This window comes from Arachis stenosperma, chromosome 3, assembly GCF_014773155.1.
Source record: "Arachis stenosperma cultivar V10309 chromosome 3, arast.V10309.gnm1.PFL2, whole genome shotgun sequence".
Taxonomy (NCBI): Eukaryota; Viridiplantae; Streptophyta; class Magnoliopsida; order Fabales; family Fabaceae; genus Arachis; species Arachis stenosperma.
In genome coordinates, this window is record NC_080379.1 from 22,832,566 (window position 1) to 22,857,421 (window position 24,856).

Here is a 24,856-nt window from a genome sequence, read left to right on the forward strand (position 1 = left end):
TGTCCCGCTGATGCATGCTGGAGACTTCTATGTTGCGAAGATCCTTTGTTCTCGGGGCTATGTTTTGGTTTATATATCTTGCTTAGATACTTTTCTCTCCATTAAATAATACAAACTGTGATAACTCCTCTTATGGGAGATTTTTGGAGAATAGGTTTCATGTATTTGTGTCCCTTTGGGTTTCCTTGGGGTTTTTCTTATTTTATCATATGTATATATTGTTATGCTCGGACCGGTTATCTTCGCAGCCGGATCTTGAGTCTTGATATTCCTGTTTTTGACACTCTTTTGTATATATATAATCTCGCGTTGGTTTATCCTTATTCGTTACGCTATCGATCGGAGTGTTGCGCTTTTGAGTTGCGGTTTTTGTTTACCCCTTTTTCTACAAAGGCTCCTAGTTATAATCAATCATTCATACTACTATATGTACTAATTTTTATTTTAGAGGTCGTAATACCTTGCCATCTCTGAATTATGACTTAAGCATAAGACTCTGTATGGTAGGGTGTTACAATTTGCATGTTGGTCTTTGCATGAGTAACTTCTTCTCTCTGTATGGCCGAACCGGTTTTTGTTGAAGGAAAAGAAGCTGAGCTTGGGTCTGGTTTTCAAACTGTGAAGGCGTCACTTCTCTATAAAAGAGGTGAACAGTCATGGTTTGAATCAAGGAAAAGAGTAAGATTTGAGAGTGCAAGGCACAGAGTTCTCAGAGCTTCCTAAGCTAGTAGTTCTTCTTCTCCTTCAATGTTTTCTGTTTAATATTTTTCTGTTTAATTTTGTCATGTCTTGAGTCTCATGGAAAAAGGCAAACAGTGAGGTTTGTAGAAAAAGCCATAGAGCGGAAAAAGGCAGAGAGTGCAAAATTAAAAGAAAAAGCCATAGATGTCTTAGAGTTCCTTTGTACATCTTTGTTGTGTTTCATGATTCTGTGGGAATCCCCTTGTAAGTTGGGTTAGCACTTTACAAGTTGTAATCTGTATGATTATAGTGAAATTCCATCATTGTTGTGATGGAGACTGGATGTAGGCTGCACTGCACTTAGCAGCTGAACCAGGATATATCTGGGCGTTATCCTCTCTCCTACTTCAATTCTGTTTTCATTGTTCAAGATGCAACATCAAAAATGTCTCATGCCAATTGACGAGACAAAATGAAAATGTCTCGTGACTAGGGACGAGATAAAACAGAAAAGTCTCATCTAAAGTCCAGCAAGTGACAGCAAAAAGGGGCTAAGATTCAACCCCCCTTCTCTTAGCCACTGAAACCATCACATGAGAATATAATGCTTAAGATAAATTAATGAACAAAGATTTGTGTGACAATTATCTTGGGAGTTAGTAAAAGTTTATGTTAATATCTTTTTTGTAGGCCAAACTGCCAAAGACTCTTAATTTCTTCTTTTAATAGGTACAGCTCCTTGTTTTTGGTAAACACAAGTTTATGATTTTTTACAACAATCAAATTACTATAGCTATAGTAAATCTACAACTATTATATTAAAAATTTAAATTTTATGTTTTCTATAAACAAAAATTAATTTAGCAATTTTATTGTGTACTTAAATCTATTTTTAATTATATTTAATACTATTGTACAGAGTGCGAAACACAAATCTTTAGGTTCAATAAGTGGAAAGCTCAACCATATATGTATGGAACTAGTATCTTTTTTCTTGAAAAGAGTAATTTTATATTAATTCAATGAGAAAATCAACAAATTGCTATAGTATAAACAGTTAACTATTCGGTGGCTTGTAAATGAAATAAACTTTTATTAAAATTTACATCCGAGCATAAAATTCTCATTTTTAGCTGATTTAGATTTTCTTTATTCAATTTTTTCTCTTTTTTTGTGTTTTTTTTGGCAAAAAAAATATTTAATTATAATAAAAAAGTTAAAAATTTAAGATAGCTAAGGAAGATTGTTACTAATAACTTAGGTAATGTTATTAAGAATGAAACTTGCTGACAATTTACCACAAATATATATTATAAAGCAATATTAAGAAATTATCTATGAGTATTTTAAATTTTATTTAATTATGAAATTAAATTGTCATATATGAATAATAGTGTTAATTAATCAATTAGTTTTTAATCATGTAATATATGTATCCTTGAAGTCATCAATAATAAAAAGATATAAGTATATAACAAATTATTGAAAATAAAAAATTAAAAGAAAAATTAATCATAAACTATTCCCAGAAAATATATATATATATATATATATATATATATAAAAGAAACATTAGAGAACTCTAATAATTTATTTTGTAGGAGGTGCACATGCAGGTGCATTAAAATTATTGATTTGCACAAAAACTATTGAATAAGGTACAACTTTGATTGAAGAAGAAGAAGCATCAACAATCTTTGGTTTAAGTTTTGGAATTTTCTTTGACTTGGTGAGTTTTAATGGAGTTTCATTCAAAAGCACAACATCACTTTGAATGTTTCCATCTTTAGGTGTCAAGTGGTACTCTTTCCTTTTCAATGAATCCATCAAATTCAATTTTTTTTCTCCTTTTGATGCCAACTCCTCCGGATAAAGATTCATGTCATTCACAAGAAAGACATTGAAAGATATCGACTTCTCTATGTTTATTAATAGTAATGTGATTCCACTCTGAAACAATAGTTAGATTCATATTATGTTATAACTTTTAAAAAGTTATCTTAAAATTAAAAAAAATTAAAATATATAAATAAAATTATTAGTTTACCCCTTTCTTGGAACAATGAGCATATGTACGTAGATATGGTAAACTATCATGAGAAATAGAAAGCACCTTGTTCCCATAAGTCGATGCCACAAAAATGCTCTGTTTAAAGAAAATAAAATTGTTATCCATTCAAAAATGACATTTAATTTAACTACTTAAATGAATATGAATGAATATATGTGACACACCCATAGTAATCTGGATTAGGAATGAATGATGTGGTATTTAGCAAAGCATAGTTTCCTCCAATCAAAGATTGTCTACAATAAACTTTATGGTTGAAGGTTGATGCTATACCCAATTGGTCCAAATACCTATAGTTATTATTAATTAAAAAATTTATTAGAAAAAATATGTAAAAGAAACTAGAGAACTGAAAATTGAAATTCAATTTAAAATAAAAAAAACTTACCAAAAGCCATTAATAAAAGTATGTGATACATATTTGCCTCCACCATTGTAAGCTCCACCAGATTCTCCAATCCATGCTCCAGTCCGTGGTATAAATTCTTTCACCGCCGTTGAAACCTCCTTAAAAGTTTGTGCAATTTTGCTCAAGAAATATGGGTCTTGAACCTTACTAATAAGATCCCTATCAACACCTATATAGTATAATTTTATAATATAATTATATTCTTAGAATTAAAAAACTAGTGTATGTTCCCGTACCTTGTACGGGATAATACATAAAATTATATTAAAAATTTTATTAAAAAATTAAATAATATATAAATATTTTATAAAATTATAATTAAAATCAAACTCTCAAAATTTTTAATATTAAAATGTTAAAATAATTAGTATTTGTCTTAATCAATTTGAGTTTGTTAAGTGATCATCTCACTCGTCCACTTAAACAACTATTAGTAGTTAGAATCTCGCCTTGTGTATATAGCAATGTATTGGCTAGCGTTAAAATCTTAATAAATGGAGTATCAATACGTGGTTAGATTTGGCAGGAGTTTCCGAATACGCGGGTACCCGACCCGTTCATACCCGGATGGAAAGAGTAATAACTTGACCCAAGTCGGGACAGATTTTGCTCAAGACAGGGTATATGGTCGGGTTTAGGGTGTACCCGCCCCGAATATATACATATAAACTCTTTTTAGGAATTAGGATTTGCCTCACATTACAAATGATTCATAACTTCAATCTATACTCTATAGCCATGCAAGATAAACTCAGTCATCCTCACTCAAAATTTTCTTCTTTTCGGTTTCTTCACAAAAAAATCGCATAGCTCGAGTCATGTTGTTGCTGAGTCCATCGCTGCCTACCTATTCACAACTCTCATCTTCCTTCACAGCCAGGGATGGACCCACGTTTAATATAGAGGGGTCATTTGCCCCCACAAATTTAAAAAAAAAAATTAATACTTATATACATATATACCAATTATTATATTATATTTGTCTCAAAATAAAATATAAATAGTTCTTTTGTATTTTATGTTAAAAAATATTTTGTTAAACTTAACACATAATAATTATATTGTTAAATTTGATTTAGTATGAAAAATAAATAAATACACTAAAAAAAAGTGATAATTAATTATATTATATTAGTTAATTAATTAATAATTAAATTAAAACTTAATTTTCTAATTAAATACAACTTAAATTATTAGTGATTTTTTAAAAATTGTTCAAGATACAAAAATATATTATCTATGTATTAATATACTGTAATTATTTTGGTTAAAAAATTTATTTATACTATAAAAATAATAATAAGTAGATTTGACAATTAAATATGAGATAATAAAAAGTAAAATAATTGTTTAAAAATATATATAAAAAAATAATATTTAGTCATCATGTTAAAAATAAAAAAAGTCCTTATAAATATTTTTTTGTTATTTTAAATATTATACCATGTGTATGAAATTATATTTTTATTATTTTAAATATTATAATAATGATTGTGTATATATTTCTAGTTCTTATCAATATGTATTAGATAGTTCTAATTTTAAATTTTGAATATATCTAAACCAATTTAGATTGGTCAAGTAATCAACTTAGTCATCCGCTTAAGCAGGAACGGACCTAAATACTAGGGAAGGGGGGCACTTGCCCCCACTAAATTAAAAAAAAATGTAATAATTCTATATAAATATATATATTATTTTTAATATGATGATACTTTTTGCCCCCATAAAAATTTAGAAAATTTTATTTTGAGATTTATATTGAAAATAATTTTTTATTAAATTTAATATGTAACCATTTTTATTTTGTTAAATTTGATTTAATATAAAAATAAAAAATAAATAAATAAATTAACTCAATAAAAAATTTATGAATAGTGTTAATATAATTTTTAAAACTAATTAACTAGTTAATTATCACACTAAAACTCAACCTTTTAAATATAAATAAAATAATTAATATCTTTTTTAAAAAAATTAATTGAAATAAGAAAAAAATAGTATCTATTTATTAATTAAGATTCTTTATTTTAAAATTTTATAATATTTTTTAATTTTATCTCTTAAATAATCTTGTTTGTAATAACTATTTTAGATTAAAAAATATTTTATGTCATAAATAGTATAATAAATAAATTTTTTAATAATTTAATGAGTGGTAATTAATATTTGAAAATTATAATGAGTAGTTAAACAATTGTTTAAAAATCATATAAGTTAATTTTGATATATCAAAATATGTATATTTTTTTACATAATCATTTAGTTACAGTTATTGTTTTAAATAATTATTTATGTGATGAATGTAAAAATTTATTTTTTTAATTATAATACATAATTAAATAGATGCATAAAATTTTTAATTTGAGAGTGTATTAAAATTAAATTAAAAAATATATAAAATTTAATTATTCAAAAAAATAAAAATAATTATAAAATAAGTTTCTATTATTTTATATAAACATACTTTTATATGTAGGTTTAGTTTTTTTTGTATTTAATTATTTATATATAATTCTAGTTTTAAATTATAAATACTAGTGTATTAATAAGCGCTAACGTGCTAAATAATTCACTCTTTTTATTATTAAATATGTATAAAAATAAATAAAAATAAAATTAATTAGGATGACAAATTATTTATAATTTAATTAAGATATTTTGAGTTCAAGTTTTAAAAATAAAAAAATATTTTATTTATAAATTATATATAATAAATAGTATTTAAGAATGAAAGTGTTTATTAACTATTTTTAATTTTTATATCTCCATTATATTTTTAGTATAATCAACAAGGCGCAATAATATTTATTTTAATATATAGATATTTTTGCCCCCACTTCTAAAACTTTCTGGGTCCGTCACTGCGCTTAAGTAAGTATTGAGGGTTCGAATTTTGTCTCGTATGTATAGCAAATCGTTGCCAGCCAATTGTAGATTTTTAAATGAAATTCAAATTCATGACGGATTTGTCCTTAACTTGTTGAGTATTGTGGGAAGCAAAAAAAATATCTATGCCTAAATTTTATTATATTTTTGTCCCCATTACTAAATTTTTTTGGATCCGTCACTGTTCACAGCTTATGTCATCATCGCTGCTCATCCTGTTACCATCGCTGTTGAGCCCGTCGCCACCTTTCTCCTGCCGAGTCCCTTTTCTCTAGGGGTAAATCTCTCTCTCTCTCTCTCTCTCTCACATTGTGAGTCTGTTAAATTCTTCTCTTCTTCTTCCACAGACTCATTACTTAGTCACCTTCGCTATGAGCCCAGACGTTGCCATTGCAATTTCATCTGAGTCTGTCACTGAATAAAATAGAATTTTTATTCAAGTTAAAAATAGACATGCATGAGATCATTTTTGCATGTAATTTCTGAATTTTCTCATCCAAATTTGATCTATATGGTTGAGTATTTTAGTATGGGATCATCGTGGTTTTGTTGTGACACTAATGTGATAAAAATTTCGGTAATTTCATAACTAATATATGAGATAGATCAGATTATGAAAGTAATAAGAGAAATAATATTCAGATTTGCGCGTAAAATTTATAAGAGGTTATCTCAGGAAAATATATATTTATAACCCAAGTACGTAGAAGATTGTTAGAAAATTATTATTTCCTAATATATTTATGGATAATACATATATTAATTATAATCGTAAATTAAGTAATTTTACATTAAATGACTTATACAACGGTAATCTCATTTATTGTCATAAATGTTGAATTAAATAAGTCATTATTACTTTTGATTTAGATAAATGAGATTAAAATCATAGATACTATTTTATTTGAGTTTTAGGATTTATTGAGTGTCACATTCAAATATAAATAATGACTTTAGAATTTTGGTCTCCAACACATCAAACTTGTCTTCGTAGCTCTTTTCCCACAGTAAAATTAAGATTAAGCCCTATAAAAAATACATAAGGTTTTAGTTGACGAAGATCAAAGAACCACAAGAGCCAAACTCTCTGATCTCAATCATACTCTCGAATAAAGAGACGCTTCCACGCTCTTAGTTATATTTTTTAATGAGTTAACATGAATGATCTTGAGGTTGAGAACTCCTAAAATTTTTAGCTAAAATAAAAATTTTATTCAATCAAATGATAATAAATAAATTTATTGAATTAAATTATATTAATGTGATCATTGGATGATAAATAATGCTAGAAAAATAAATAAATAATATTTTAAGAGTATAGAAATATTAAATTGTCATTTCAATTTACTTTTTTAATCAACAATAATAAATATCTTAAATTAATTAAGTTTTTACAAAAATTATACACCTAAAACTATTTCATTTTTTCAAAAATCTTTTGATAATACAATGATTCAATGAGAGGTTGACTATTGAGAATTGAGTATAATATTTTTAAATTCGTACTTTCAATAAAAAAATATACTTAGTTCTATCCATCCTAAATAATTCTATATTCACTATTATTTATCCATCTAAATAATTCTAACATTGATAGAATATTATTTTTAGATGCAAAAAATTTAAAATATATTTATTCTATTTCAAAAATTAATATTCATATTTAACTAAGAATTCCAACAAATATGACAAAAAAATTATATTTTTTAGTTAAAAAATTAAAGTAAAATATCTATAAATATATTTTTGTACTTTAGCTTTAGATTTTTCAAAAAAAAATTTGGCAAGTTAATGGAATCAAATCATATTTCTATAACATATATAAGAATGTATATTACACATAAATAAAAAAATTAGGTATAGTAAGAACAAATACATAAATTAAAATAAAATTTATAAAAATAAGAACCAATAAAATATTGAAGGAAAGAAATATAAATAGAAGAGAAATAAAATTATTAGATGGAAGAGAAATAATTTAATAAATTTTATGTGTATATAAAAGAAGAATAAAAAGAAGATATACAACGTTTTATTTAATTTAGTAAAATTTATAGGAATAAACACATAGAATAAGAGAATAAAAAATGATAATAAAAAGAAGCTAAACATCTGAATTAATATCAAAAAATAAAAAATAATAAAATAATGATAATCTATCATAATCTTAATCTTTTAATATAATTAATTAATAATAATATAATTAGTCTACCATAATAAATTTTGTTACTCACTTTAACCTTATTATTTATTTATTGTATCTAAAAAAGTATATAATGTCACACTTATTTTTAAAAAGATAAAACTCTTCAAATACACGGTATAATATATAATTTAAGAACAATAAAATAAAAATATCTAGAATTTTATAATAGCATTTGAAATTTTTAATTACGATAATACAAAGTGTTTAAATCGACCAAATGAATTCAACAGTCATCCTTTGCACATCTTATTTAAATTTGAATCTTAAAATTTACTTTTATCTTTTTTTTCTAATATCAATTATTTTTGACAAAAAATAGATAAAAAATTATTAGACAAAAAAATATCCGATCAAAAAATTATTATAAGGAGATTTATAATTAGAGAAGAAAAGAATAAAAGTATTAATAATAATTAAGAAAAAGAAAGGAAGCTTGTATTAAAGAATGTTAAAAAAGAAATAATAAAGTTCATGTTAATAATAATAATGCTGAGGAATGATGTTGCTATTTTAGACTTTTAACCTTCGTCTTTGGCCATTTTTTTTCTGTTCTTTGCTTTTTTTTTTTTAAATTATCAAGTCATAAAAAATAAAGAACAATTCAAGAAAACGAAAACAGCAAGATCGAAAACAGTAAGATCAATAGTAACTATACAAATCAAAATACATAGGAGAAAAACAAACTATTATACGATAGAATTAACATGAGTATATTTCATCATTAAATAAACAAAGTTAATGCACAACAAAATTACATGTAAAGAGAAAAAAAGAAAAAAGAGTTAAAATATCCAAAGTAATAAAAAGATTATTTTATAGAAGACTATAAAATAATGAACTTCTAACTAAATTAAATTGTACTTATTATTATTAGAAAGGGTAAGAGAGAGCAGTAGAGAAAAGGTTTGTGTGTATTCAAGTTGTGTAAAATGATACAATATAGAAGGGTATTTATAGGTGTTAAGAGAATCGAAATAATAAAGACGTAATATCCTATAATAAATATTTAGATATGTTAAATAATGCTAATTGATCTATACTATATGATATCAAAACAAAAAAAATCACCGTGCTAATATAATATTACCAATATTATATAAATCATCTTTGTATTTATTTTCTTTGCGTATATAATATTTAATTTACTAATATAACAAATTACAATTAATGTAGTAAAATTAATTAAGTAATATATATTATAATAAATTATATTAATATTTAAATATCTAATCAAATCAATTAGCTGATATAATTAAGTTATGGTAATAAATTATATTGAATAAGTTAAAATAATTAAATCGGGAAATACTCTCTGGAGCATGTCACGTCAGCTCCATCTCCATCATTAAGTGCAGACATCCAATTTTTATATAATAGAATAGATTAATCAAGCAACAAAAAACATATATGTTTATTGTTATCGTTATTATTATTATACGTACCAGCACCAAGGTTATAAATGTGATGTGTAACTCCATCAATGACACCAGGTACAACGTGTTGCAAGAAGCTATCAAACCATTCTTTATCATAAAATCCAGTTGGACCCAACACCTTTGATCTTGTGACATTTGGGTATAATGAGTTAACTATGTGCCTTAGTTTTGCGATATCTTTTGCATATTGAACACTATCTATTCTTGTTGATACTCCTTCAGAGCATAGCTCGTTGCCTATATGATTAATTAATACAAGATGTTAAATTTATAAAAAGATCATGGGTAAAAATTAAATTAGTTAATTAAAAAATTACAGGATTTTAATTTAATTTGGTACCTAATTCATATGAGTCTATATTGTATCCTTTTGAGACAGTGTACTTCACGAGGTATATGGCATTGTTTGGATTCCAATTTAATTGGTCCTCGTTGAAATTTTTCTTTTCAATAAGTGCGTTTAAGCTAAATGTAAATTTGACACTGCAAAATTTAAAGTAAATAAGATAAGATTGATTGTTTGTGAAGTAATTATAATAATATTGAGAAATTAAAATAATATATATTAATTACCCAATTTTGTTAAAAAAGTGATTCACTTCATCCCATCTCTTTCTTGAAAGACATTCAATATTGAACCCAAACAAACTATTATCTTCCTTTCTCATAGTTGGACATTGCTTTTGCTTCTCAAATTGACAAATAATTTGATCTTGTAATGAACCCCTGATTTAATCCTGAGAGGATTGAATGCTGCAATAATTTTAAAAACAATTAAATTAAATAAATCTTTGAATAATAGATAATAATGTGGAATACACCTTTTTTTTTAGTTTTTTGAATATCTACTATCAAAAATACAGTGATTAATCTTTTTGTCGTAAGTCATTCACTTAAAAATAAATGATTGGATTATTTATTAATAATAAAGTGATCATTCAAAAAAATAAGCATTTAAGATTTAAGAATATAGATATAAATTAATAAATAAATAAGCATTATGATATTTGAAAATGGGATTTAAATTTTTAAAATTTGAATTTTAGTATTTTATTTTAAAAAATAAAATATAATTTATCATTATTTATTTTATAGGTAAAACTAAAAAAAAATATAAAAAAATATTAAATAATAAAAGATCTCATTCTATTCTTTAAAGTAAAAATCTAAAATTTAAAAAATTCAAATTCTTAAAAATAGTTTTGAGTTTAGAGAAAATATAGCTTACTCTTGATTGTATTTGAGAGTATCTCGTTATTTAAGTGCTGCATAAAAAGTTGCAAAAACAATAATTAATTATCATCATGATATTTAAAAGGTGCTTGTTCCGGTACATAGAATATATTTACCTGATTAGCATTATTTATTATTTATTTTTTTAAATATTATATCATTTATCATTATATATACTAAAATACCCTTAAGAAATTATAAAAGAACAAAGACAATTTTTTATTATTCTTATTAACTAACTAAATTACTTTTTACTATTGTGTTTGAAATTAAAATTCTTTTACAATAAAAAAAAAACAAATAATCTTAATCTAATAATTTAAAAAATGAAAAAAAAAAAACAGAGAACCCTAATTATTTATCTGAAAAAATGGCTATCTGTTCATCTTCATTCCGGAAAAAACAAATCTGACTGACGTCGACTAGAATTGTCAGCAGACTCCGCCGGATATGCCGTGCATCAGGTGCGCGACAATGCTCTCCATCGCGATCGACATCAGCAGTGCTCTGCGGAATAACGACTTCAGCAGTTCCGGCAAACGATGCAAGCCAACCCCGTCCTGACCTGGTTCACCTCAGGCACTGGTCTTGTGAAAATAGCTTCTTTTAGCAGCGTGACTTGAAGAACTGGATAGAGTTTGGGCTTGAATATGAACAGATAGGAATTTGTTTTATCTCCGTTTTGATTTTTCTTTTTTTTCTATGATTAGATTATGATATTTGGTTAGTAAGTAACCACCTATTTGAAAATGCATACGAAAAACTAAAAAAAATGTACACAATATTTTGAATGGTAATATATAATAATAATATCAAACAAAATAAATAAATAAAATATCAAATTGAGAATTTTAGCATTTTTTTATGAACATTGGTTATAATTATATTTATTAGATGGCCACCAATCTAATGTTACATATATAAAATTTTCATCTTTTATAATAATATTTGTGACTCTTCTCATTTTAACCTTCACATCTTTTGATAAAAAAAAAAAAAAGATAATACTAAGAAAACTAAAAAGATAGCTACTCCCATGCACGGATTCCTCTCCGCATTCACATGTACACCCACACTCAGCCATTGTGGGAGAAAAAGAGAAGATATTATGAAAAATTTATATTGATGTGGGTTGGATTAGGATTCGCTAAATTTTGAATTTTATTTTAGAGGATAAAATGTGATTATTTATTATTTATTTTATAAATAAGATAAAAAATTATTCAAAATTTTATAAGTGATACTAAGACAAAATATAAAAAAAAAATTATTCAAAATGATAGATTATACTTTATCTTTTAAACTAAAAATTTAAAATTTAGATAATTCAAATTCATGTTTATTATATAATTTATCATTGGTATTTATTTATAATGTTAATAGGATTTATTTGGATGAATTTAAAAAAATTAATAAATTTTTTAAAATTTTTTTAAGAAAGTAAAAATAATTTTATATTTGATATCTCATATAAAAAAAATTTATTAATTATATTTGGATACAATAATATAAAAATATTTATTTATTTATTTATTACATAAAAAAAATTTTATCTTTTAAAAAAAACTATAAATTATAATTTCTCAAAAAAATATGTTTTATTTTTCTAATACTTTTACTTTTACTATTAAAAATTTCCAAACATACTAAATAATAAAGAAATATCTTTTTTTAAAGGCTTTTTAGTTAAATAAGATAAAGAGGGATCAATTTTACTTGATCCTTCTAAATCAAATTCGAAAATGTGAATTCCATAGACTTACTAATATATAAATCGTGCTAGGATAGTGTGTTAGATATTATATTAAACACCACAATTTAAGATGATTTATGCATGAAATTTCTTCAAAAAATGTGCTCATAAATCGTTCCAAGGCATTGAGCATCTCAAATGGTATATAATTCACCCTAGGATAGAATAGTTTACCTTTTTTCACCTAAACCACTATAAAGTAACATGGCTCAGGATTCGGTGGTCCCATAACGTTTGGACCATTAAATGGTCTCATAATAAAACATGTTTTTTAAAGTTTTTTAATAATTGCTAAATAGTCATTTTTGAATTTAATTACAAATTAACCACATATATTTTATTTAATTATAAAAATGATTTTTTATTTTATAAATAATTATTTTATCATAAATCTATCATGTTTATTAACAATCAAGAACAAAAACAATAACGGATTAGATTTTCCATTGATCCTAATAAATTTTTTTGGCTATTCCAATCGATTAAAAGATTAAATTTGATCCGGGACGTTCGTGAGGAATTACAAAATCGTGTTTCCTTGAAAACCAATCGATTGGACTATTAAACCAATCGATTGAATTCTAACTCAATCGATTGGATTTTAGTTTATCACTAAACAATCAATTGAAAATTGCAAGGAAGCATGGTTTTCGCATAAATCAATCGATTGGTCATATTAACCAATCGATTGAACGATGAATTAAATGTGGATTTTATGTAATTCAATCGATTGTTTAGAATTTTCAATCGATTGAATTCTTCAAAACAATCGATTGGATAGTAAAATTCAATCATATAGTGGAGTTAATTGCTATTGCCACTGTGAATTTGATGCAATGATGTCTGGGAAAGCAGGGTGCTATAGCAGCGAGTTAGCATCACTAATTTTCTTTCATTCTACAACCTCATACTGGGCATCTAAGGTGTTTTATGTCAAACAAGAATTCTAAGATCCATAATTTCGCATTGGTCATATGCCTTGTTCTTTAGTCAAAATTTTTGTACCTGTAAACCTAGGGGAGGATAAATAAAATGTTACAAGTTATCTATTGCACTTGCATTAACATTGTAACTATCATTTCTTGTTCTTCTTTAATTTCTGATATGTTCTCATTTGTGTCAGAACCAAGTTATGTTGCTTTTCATGACGAAGAGTGGGGAGTTTCTGTTCATGATGACAAGTATGCCAGATTGTTTTAGTATTTACAGAATCTTTTCTTTTATTTTCAGCTTCTGTGTTGAATCTGTATGAATGCTGGAATTCGATTTTTTGTGTAGGAAACTGTTTGAGTTGCTCAGCTTCTCTGGAGCCTTGGCTGAACTTACATGGCCTGCCATTCTTAGCAAAAGGCAGTTATTTTGGTACTGACATAATTTGCTTGGGATTTTATATATTCTAGATTCAATCATATTTGTATATGAGCTCCACTATATAGTAAAAACAATTTGGTACAATGTTCAGAAATCCGACATGGTGGTAGACTGCACCATGACAAAAATCAGTGTGAAATGACCGTATATGATTGAATTGTACTAGCCAATCGATTGTTTTGAAGAATTCAATCGATTGAAAATTCTAAACAATCGATTGAATTACATAAAATCCACATTTAATTCATCGTTCAATCGATTGGTTAATATGACTAATCGATTGATTTATGCGAAAATCATGCTTCCTTGCAATTTTCAATCGATTGTTTAGTGATAAACTGAAATCCAATCGATTGAGTTAGAATTCAATCGATTGGTTTGATAGTCCAATCGATTGGTTTTCAAAGAAACACGATTTTGTAATTCCTCACGAACGTTCTGGATCAAATTTAATCTTTTAATCGATTGTAATAGCCAAAAAATTTATTAGGATCAATGGAAGATCTAATTCGTTATTGTTTTTGTTCTTGACTGTTAATAAACATGATAGATTTATTATAAAATAATTATTTATAAAATAAAAAATCGTTTTTATAATTAAATAAAATATATAGAATTAATTTGTAATTAAATTCAAAAAAAGACTATTTAGCAGTTATTAAAAAACTTTAAAAAACATGTTTTGTTATGGAACCATTTAATGGTCCAAACGTTCTGGGACCACCGAATCTGGTGCCAAGTAACACCAATTACGTGTAACTAGCTATCCCACATCTCCTAATACAATTAACGTGCAATAACCTACCTCACACTACCTAGCACGAATAATGCGCAGAATCCTAAGCTCAATTTATTACATATATAATATATATAGCTTATTTTGTCAAATAAAATATATTTTTAAGAATTCATTTTGTTATTTGAGTTTTCTAAAATATATTTTGTTAAAATTGTAATTTTTAAAAGTACAAAATATTTTTTAAAAAAAAGGTATATTATATTAGGTTAAATGTGATGAGTAATACTTTGAAATTAGAGGAGAGAAAGCACTTGGGATCTATGTATAGGGCATAATTGATTAATTTAAATTGAAAAATTATAGTTATTTTTTAATAAGATATTCTCCACGTCCAAACAATTGTAGCATTTAAGTTCATCCAAGTGATTTTAGGTTATGCATTTTTTTTGCTTTCTTCTTCCCTCAAGCTTCTTTTCTTCTTCTTCTCTCATGCGCTTCTTCTTCTTCTTTTCCTTCTCACGTTCGTTTACGGACGGAGCGTCTTCTTCTTCGCCTTTTTCTTTGCGTTCCTCCTCCTCCTCATTCTCCTTCTTCTTTTTTGTGTTCTTTCTTCTTCACTTGTTTTCTCCTTATCGTCATTCTTTTGTTGTTGTCAACTGTTGTTGTTGTTGACAACAACAAAAGAATGACGATAAAGAGAAAACAAGTGAAGAAAAAGGAACGCAAAAAAGAAGAAGGAGGAGGAGGAGAAACAAACATGAGAAGAAGCGAACGTGAGAATTACGCTCTTTTAATAAGAATTATTTTTGTTGGTGTTGGACCTATTTAAATGAACATGAATAAAAAATACTTAAATGTATAACAACTCTATTTTTTAATATATATAAACTTGACTAACGAGCTTCTAGATTAATTACAAAACTTAATTGGCATCGGTGGTTTAAGTCTCTAGAACATATGATATAGCTATGATGTTAGATATTTTACCATTATATGTATTTTATTATAAAAATTGATTAATTTAAATTGCGAAATTGTAGTTAATTGTTTACTATTTTTTAAAATTTTTCTTAAACCAAAATTATAATTAAAAAGTATTAAAAAGAAATAAAATTATCTAATATATTGAACCAACTCAATGTTAATTAGATTTTTTTTCTGTTATAAAATATAAAAAAATTTAATTCCCAAAAAAAATTAAAATCACGTTATTTTTTAGGATTTAATTAAAATCACATTATCCAGTATTTTTAGGATTTTAATTAATCACATTATCTACTTTTAAGTGAATACATATTTTTAGATCTAAATATATGTTTATTTTAAATAATTTAAAGTTTAAATTCTATCATTCTGTTTTTTATGGAACTTAAATTTAAACATTTTTTTATCAATTTTTTTATTATTTTAACAAATATTCTCCAAGTAGAGTCATTTATACATATAAGTCTATATAAGTCTTCTTAATCTAATTCACCTCACGCGCTACTATCTAACTAACTTTTCAATCAACGCGCAAATATAACTTTTGAACAGTTATATCGTTGTTGAAGATAATAAATGATTCAAATTCAGATTATCAATTGAACCAAAACAAAGTGTATTATTATTTTGATTTCACTTTCGGCCAGTTTGACCGAAAAACCGATAAATCAGATCATATACCAATCTAGTTCGATGTTTGAATTGAACAAGGCAGAGAATTGGTGCGAACGAACCGGTGAAAATCGGGATTCAAACTCCGTCACTGTAGAATACAACAAAGATGATTGTACCACCAAACTACAATGCTTCTTATAATATATATACAAATTATAATACATATAGCAATTTTTTATTTTATTTATATTTAATTTATTTTAATTTTAAAGTCATTTATTTTTAAATTAATTATATTTTATTTAACTATAAATTTTATTAAATGCATACAAATTTAAAAGATAAACAAAAAAAATTATTAATCACAATTTTTGTTATGATTATATGATATCTATTAATATTATTTTTCAATAAATACTTATAGTATATAATAATAGGTAAAGACTCACATGCAGTTGTTTTCATATGAAGTCAATAGTTTTCTTCTTGTTTTACTCTCTTAATAAGAATAAAAAAAAAAAACTCAAACAAAAAAGAAGAAGAAACACATAATGCTACAAAACTATTTGGAAGAGTATGAACTTACATTCATTCAACTATTCAACTAAAAGAAAGAAAAAAATAAGAAAAAAATACAGCATTAAAGAAAATATTTTTGTATATTTACAGCAAATTTCGATATAAAACTAAGACATTTATATGTATTGTTAAGATTTTTCGGTGTATTTGTACTGATAAGTTCTGCATAATTCAAAACTCTTCCTCTTCCTCCTCGTTATCTTCTGCTACTGCTTTTTTTTTTTTTTATCATCATTACCATATTCTTTTTTTCTTATTCATCTTTTTTTTTTCTTGTTTTACCTTCTCAAGTTTCTTCTTATTTTACTCTCTTAACAAGAATAAAAACAAAAAAATCAAACAAAAAAGAAAAAATACATAATGCTTCAAAATTACTTGAAAGAGGATGAACTTACATTCATTCAACTAAAAAAGAAAGAAATAAAGAAAAAAAGAAGAAAAAAATGCAATATTAAAGAAAATATTTTTGTGTATTTATAACAAATTTCGATGTAAAACTAAGACATTTATGTGTATTATTAAGAATTTTTAGTGTATTTATACTGATAAGTTCGGTATAATTTAAAACTTTCTCTTCCTCATCTTCATCTTCTGCTATTTTTGCTTCTTCTTTTTTTATCATCATCACCATCTTCTTCTTTTTTTTTCTTATCATCTTTTTCTTCTTGTTTTATATTTTCAAGTTTCTTCTTGTTTTTCTCTTTTAACAAGAATAAAAATAAAAAAAAAATCAAATAAAAAAGAAGAAGAAACATAATGTTGCGAAATTACTTGGAAGATGATGAACTTACATTCATTCAACTAAAAAAATTAAAAAAATGCAGCATTAAAGAAAATATCTTTGTATATTTGTAGCAAATTTCGGTGTAAAACTAAGACATTTATGTGTATTGTTAAGATTTTTCTATCTATTTATATTTATAAATTCTGCATAATTCAAAAATCTTTCTCTTCCTCCTCCTCCTCCTCCTCTTCTTCTTATTTCATTTTTTCATAATTTTTTTCAAATTCAGCTTTGAAACTTTTTTCATCCTTGTGATGATTTTGAGAGATTTTTTAGAGATTTTGATCCTTGTTTGAATTTTGAGCATTGCAGTTTTGATTTGAGAGAGAAAAATCGTTTAATTTGTCATAATGATTTTTGCGCTATTCAAGAGAAATTGAAAAAACGCGTGTTTACATATAATCTAAACTGAAGGTTGTTTTTGTTGAATTTAGGCCAACTTATATAAACTTATATGACAAAAGATTTGATGGTCCAAGAACGTTTGGACCATTAAATGGTCCCATAACAAAACATTTTTTTAAGTTTTTTAATAAGTGCTAAATAGTTCTTATTTAATTTTAATTATAAATTAACTCTTTATATATTATTTAATTATAAAATTTATTTTTTATTTTATAAAATTTTTTTTTATCATTCATCTATCATGTTTATTAATAATAAAAAACTATAACAATAACAAATTAGAACTTCTATTAATCGTAATAAATATTTTGCAATCTTAATCGATCATAATTTTATCATTGATCCGTTACATAGCGTATTGGATTGGAAAAATCATGTTTGTTAGAAATTCAATCCATTGGATGCACAAATCAATCGATTGAAATTCAGATTTTTTTCAATCAGGTTTTCTAAACTTCAATCGATTGGAATTGATACGCAATTGATTGAATTTTGCAAGGCATGTGGGCTTTTTCTTATTCAATCGATTGGTTATATTACCCAATCGATTGAATTGTGTAATGAGTTATATGTACGCTTCTCCAAATTTTTCTGCTCGTGATTATAAATTATTATTTTAGTATTCTTCTATCTTATCTTTAAAATTCTATCTTCAATTTTTAAGTTTTTATTTTGATTTAGATACTCTAATCTTATATTTTCTTTAATACTAAAATTATAAATTGGTGAATAATCTATCAACAATTATTCAATCCTACAATTAGAATCGTTTATCAATTTGATTGATTATCAATTTTTTCATTATTTTTGTTCATTGTTTATCCATCTACTTAATATCAAAAAAATTTTCATTGTTTATCCATCTCTTTAATATCCAATATTTGTTCATCATTAATTGATAATCACAGTTAGCGATAGAGATCCAATCAATTTTTTCACTAGTGTTTAGAAAACAATCCATTGTTTTGATTACAAAATCGAGATTAGTGAATATAATATCTAATTTTGCAATTCTTTGTTTCGATTCTTTATTCATGAAATTGATTGTTTAATAAAAAATATTTTTTTTATCTTTTGGTAATAGATTTTTTTCTGAAATAAAATAAATTTATTATTTTTCAAAACCCAATTTTTCAACTTTAATTTCTCAAATACGAATTTTTTTATGCAGAGAAAGGCGAATTTCACTTTAAATTCTAAAAAAATGACTAACTCAAATTATTAAGTTTCACAATAGACAATGGCAACTATTATCATCGTCTCTAGAATATATAAGAGTATAATAATGGGTTTTTTTTAATTTATAATGAAAAAATTCTTGTTAAATATGATTTATTCCCGTGTATCTATGTATTTCTCAAATTGTTTTGATGATTTCAATCAATTGAATAAAAAAATCCCACATGCAGTACAAAATTTAATTGATTGTGTATCAATAAAGGTTGCGAGAACCGGACCAGTCAATAAACCAATAAAATCACTGGTTCAACGATTTACTAGTTCGACCGGAATTCAACCGGAATTCAACCAGTTTAATTAAATAAATAAAATTATTAAAAAAACTAAAAATAATTTTAAATATATAAATTCAATAATTTCTAACTTAATAAAATTTAAAATTTTACATAATAAATAATCCATAACTTAATATCAGAGTTTCACAAACAACTTAAAACATTAAAGTTTGTAACTAAAAACAAAAAAAAAAAGCACATAATGAAGATGGACCCATTAATAAATAATCCATAACTTAATATCAGAGTTTCACAAACAACTTAAAACATTAAAGTTTGTAACTAAAAACAAAAAAAAAAAGCACATAATGAAGATGGACCCATTAAGAGTGAACCAAAGACACTGCAGCCATGGGGTCAAGCTCTAACAACACTTGTTTGTTCCTAGATCAGAAGGTGACAGAACACTAATGATAACAAATACGAGATTAAGAATGTTTAAATTTCAAGTAGTTCCACATTCTAAACTAGAAACTCTAGGACTAAAGTTGAAACCCTGCTCCCACATCTCTTAAACTATCGTTGTATGCATATATGGAGAGGATAACCACCAGGATCAAAGCTCCATGGCTTCCCATTCTTCTTAGTCATGCTCAAATCGACAAAGTAAATAGCACGCAAGAAAATAATGAACAAAAAGTTATGATATATATATAACGGTTATCCAGCTTCCATGACTAATTAGTGATGTTGAAAGCATAACCCTAAATTTGGAAAAGGAAATGTTAATAGGAAATAGAAGAAAGAAAATGTAACCTTAAACGCATGGTGTTCCAGTCAGCTTGAGCAGAGGCAGCAATGGAGGCCATGGCCTCTTGGACGCGAGTGGAATCGAGCTGGCGATCTTCGACGCGGTCGGTGAGCTTGTCGAAGGCCTTAGTCTGCTGCTGAAGGTCCTCCGTCTCCGCTACCATCTCCACTCCTTCGTCTCCGCCCTCCATTTCTCTCTCTCTCTCCCTGCCTGCAACTATGTGGCCTAGCGCAAACAAAATCAAAATCGAACAAATTTAGGGGATTTAGGGCTTCGTTTTGTTTAGGAGTTTTTTTTTTTTTTTTTTTCCAAAGAGCCAAAACGACGCTGTTTAATGTTTTAACTTTCAAACTAAAAACCGCGAAAAAACCGGACGGTTCTCCTGGTTTACCGGTTAACTACCGGTTCGATCGATTTTTTACCGATTTTATGGTTTTTGACCTTATCCGAATTGATTAGGTGATTGGTTTTCGATTTTTCCGATTGAACCGGCCGATCCGGTTCGGTTTTTAGAACTATGGTATCAATTCCAATCGATTAAAATTTAGGAAGCCTGGATTTCAATTGATTGGTTTGTGTATCCAATCGATTAAATTTTTAACAAACACGATTTTCTCAATCCAATATGTATATAAACGGAAAATTATGATCGATTAAGATTGCAAAATATTTATTACGATCAATAGAAGATCTAATTTGTTATTGTTTTAGTTTTTTTATTATTAATAAACATGATAAATGAATGATAAAATAATAATTTATAAAATAAAAAATAGATTTTATAATTAAATAATATATAAAAGATTAATTTGTAATTAAAATTAAATAAGAACTATTTAGCCGTTATTAAAAAATTTAAAAAATATATTTTATTATGGGATCATTTAATAGTCTAAACCGATGCCAACTTTATGTCAAAAAAGCTTATATATATAACAAACCTCCAATGTGTACGATGGGCTAATAAATATCTCAAATCATCAAACCAGTCAAAAAAGCTTATATATATAACAAATCTTTAATGTGTACAATGGGCTAGCTGATAAAAAAAGATAACACTAATAATTATATTCTTAATACTCTCTAAACCTTTATTGTACATATTGTACAAATATTCTATTAACTCCCTATACTTTTTCTTTACATTTTTCTATTATAATATTTGGTGTCAAACTTAACTTTTTTCAACAATATTTTTAATTTATTTCCTTTTTTTATTAAACAACGGGGCAAACGTCTAGAAACACAAACTTAGAGAAAAATCACTTTAGGAAGAGCTTTTCCAATATAAAGGTATGTTTTAATTTTTTTTATTTATTTATCGTTTATACCCTTGACCAATGATCATGAACTATATATGTGTACTGATATCTTAAATAAGAAATAAGAAAACTCTTAAGATTAAATTAATCTAAATATTTTAAATATTTTTAAATTAATGATATCTTAATGTGTGTTCTTCTATAATAGGTAATTTATATATTTGCAAAAGTTTAAATTGGATTGATCTTATTCTTATCATATTTTAATAAATGGCATGAATAATGAATTAGATTATATTAGTTTTCATATTTAATTTTAAACTGATTCATTCATATGATATTATATAAGATAATATTATTATTTATTATTAATTTATACTCTTATTTACAATAATTTTCTAAAAACAATTCCTTAACATAGCCTCTTCAATAACATTCTTTAACCTATATACCTATACTTTTAAATATTAATAATAAAAAATAATAAAATCTAATATCCCTCTAACGTACTTCTTTAAAAATAATACAAATTCATTATTCTTTTATTTAACAAATACAAAACAAAGTCTTTGTAAAAATTACAAGTATCTCTTCGAAAAACTTAACCGAAAAAAGCCTAACAATACTTCGCAGGTTTCTCTGCAAATATGAACCTAGTTTCTTAAGACGAAAAGACTTTAACATGAGCTTGAGCTTGAAACAACTGGCAAGATACTTTTGTAACGTTTTATAAGATTAAGTTACATCGTCAAACGTGCATGCTCATCAGCTCATCATTGATTTCTCATCTTTTATTAATTTCTTCCCTTTTTTCGGTGTAACCTTTCTAATAGATGTGCACATGACCAAATCGTGTAATTTACACAAGAAAATATCCATTCTTTCTAGTAAATCCTAAAATCAAAACTATATACCAACAATTCTTGAAAACTTGAACCAAATTTAAGTCTATATCCAAAAAGAAATAAAGAAAAAACACACATGAAGATGAAGTCAAAAGTTTCCATTTGATATAACAATCTAAAACTTAGTTGGAGTCTGCAGTCCTTACTATCAATCAAGTTAGGTTGAAACTGCTGGTGATATTACATGACAATAACAGATTGAAACGGATGACTATTAAATGGAATAACAATTTTTTTTATGACAAGAATATGTGAAAAGCCTTGTGATACAATCCTCTATTCTACAGAACATGAGAAAACCAAATATGCATAATAACAGAACAGAACAATAACTGCTCTAGTCATCCTACCTCAAAAATCTTAGATCAAGAAACTCCATTCTCTCGGCGATCATACAATCATCCACGTCAAGTGCCGATACCCGGCCCACTTAGCAGCGAAGCGTAAGCCAATCGCTAAAGCAGCAACAAGTAGTGGTACTGGAATCCTCCTTTCTGTCATTTCTTGGTCTTCAACCTGTTTCCCTTCGGAAAGTGTTTGGGAATACTGATAAGTAGCCAACGCTATAAATGTGATGAACACCAAAACTCTAACCCAAGTCTCCCCAACAGCAGCTAGTACAGCTGCAACAGGCATTGCGCATGAAACATTGTCTCTCTTTTTGATTAATTTTGAGAAAGCGTACAACCCTAGCAGAAGGGTCCAGAAAAAAGGTTCAGAGATATAGCCTCTAACTGCTGCATAGCCAATAAGACCAGACACAGTCAAAACATAAGGTTGCTTGTTGATACAGTTAGGGACGGTAGCTTCGGCAATTGCTAAAACAACCGACGCGAGCACAATGACTGTGGTCAATTCTGGTATGGGAGCATTGTTGATTGTCCAAGAGTAGAAGGCTCGTACAGTATAGAACGAATCCTCCAGGCATCTTATTGAAAAAGTAATCGGGCTTCCTATAAATCGATACAGTATGGCGAAAAGATATGTCAAAAGGTTCCCTACAAAACGGACAATACCAAAGACAACATTCTTCCAGTTCGATAGTTCAAATAGAACAGCTCTCCAAGCATAGATGAGAAAGCCAAGTACTGCACAAAAGTAACACAGAACACATGAGTACACAAAAAAAGAGATCAACTGACCATTGAAAGCTTAGAGTTTTTAATTTCCACATGAGAGGTTAGAGAGTAGCCAGAAATTTCTCATTATACACGGCTATGAGGTTAGAGAGTAGCCAGAAATTTTCAGAATTGCAGCAACCATGAACTTTTTGCTATGAATAACCAAATAAACACCAGAATGAAATTTGGGGGACATATCAAAACCCTTTTCTGTTCCACAGCACAATAAGAAATTCATGGATAAATGAATGTGTCTAAAAACTGAACACTCCAACAGCACTTGAATTGCAACAAAATGATTTACAAATACTTGCCCATTCATGCAATTACCCCTAATACAATAAAATTTCAGACTTCGTGGCCCAAACACATAGAATTTTCTGAATTTCTAAAAATTGAAAGCAATAGAAAAATAGAGAGGTTAAGGGACTGACCAAGAAGCCAAGGCCACCTGATAGGAGGATCAGGAGCTTCCTTAGCGAGATACCGAAAGCGTTCTGGCATAGTGCTCCGCGCTCGAGCCTCCTTCTCTGCTTTCTCCCAATCAACAAAACCGCTGCCACTACCAGCGCCATCGTAGTCGTTTGCTGCAAAACGCTTCAAAAGAGAGATTCTGGAAAGTTCTTTAGGTGAAGATAAAGTAACAAACCTCGGAGGCCTGAGAAAGCATTGAGGTTTGGCGGGTGGGAGATGGGGTTTGAAAGAGAGGGTGTGAGATAGAAGAGTGGTGGACATAGCTATGCCTATGGGTTGGGATTTAGAGAGGATTTACCGTTCATTTTTTCTTTAGAAAAATTATTCAAGGGCGAGGTTTACCCGTGATACATTGGGGCGGGTTGACCCATTGGGCTTATATTATTTAATTTAATTTCAATTTGGTGATTTATATGGTACAGAGGTATTTTTACAGAGATAGAATAGAGGTAGGACAAGGGACAGATTTTCTAAGTCACGAAGCAGAAGGAGATGGCTCTGCAGTTGAGTCGTGCAGCGCATGGAAGATCCGTTAGAAGAATGAGAGCACGTCGTTAGTGGGTGGAAAATGCTACGTTGGGTTTCCATTTGGGCCTGAAAGTCCTTGACAAAACAGAACGAAAGCGGGGGCCTATACAGGAAAACATTTTTAGGAGGATGTATCCACCAAAGAA

At 26.7% G+C, this 24,856-nt stretch overlaps 1 protein-coding gene and 1 pseudogene across 1 annotated transcript; both read right to left on the reverse strand.

The window, feature by feature from the left end:
• Positions 1 to 2,271: 2,271 nt before the first annotated feature.
• LOC130965672 (heparanase-like protein 2) lies at positions 2,272 to 12,009 on the reverse strand (annotated as a pseudogene).
• Positions 12,010 to 22,670: 10,661 nt separating this feature from the next.
• On the reverse strand, positions 22,671 to 24,557 carry LOC130967951 (uncharacterized). The gene is made up of 2 exons (XM_057893011.1): positions 24,143 to 24,557; positions 22,671 to 23,675 (listed from the first exon to the last, which is right to left on the reverse strand). The coding sequence occupies exons 1-2, from the start codon at positions 24,441 to 24,443 to the stop codon at positions 22,978 to 22,980; spliced, it is 999 nt and encodes a 332-aa protein (XP_057748994.1). The 5' UTR covers positions 24,444 to 24,557; the 3' UTR covers positions 22,671 to 22,977.
• Positions 24,558 to 24,856: the final 299 nt, after the last annotated feature.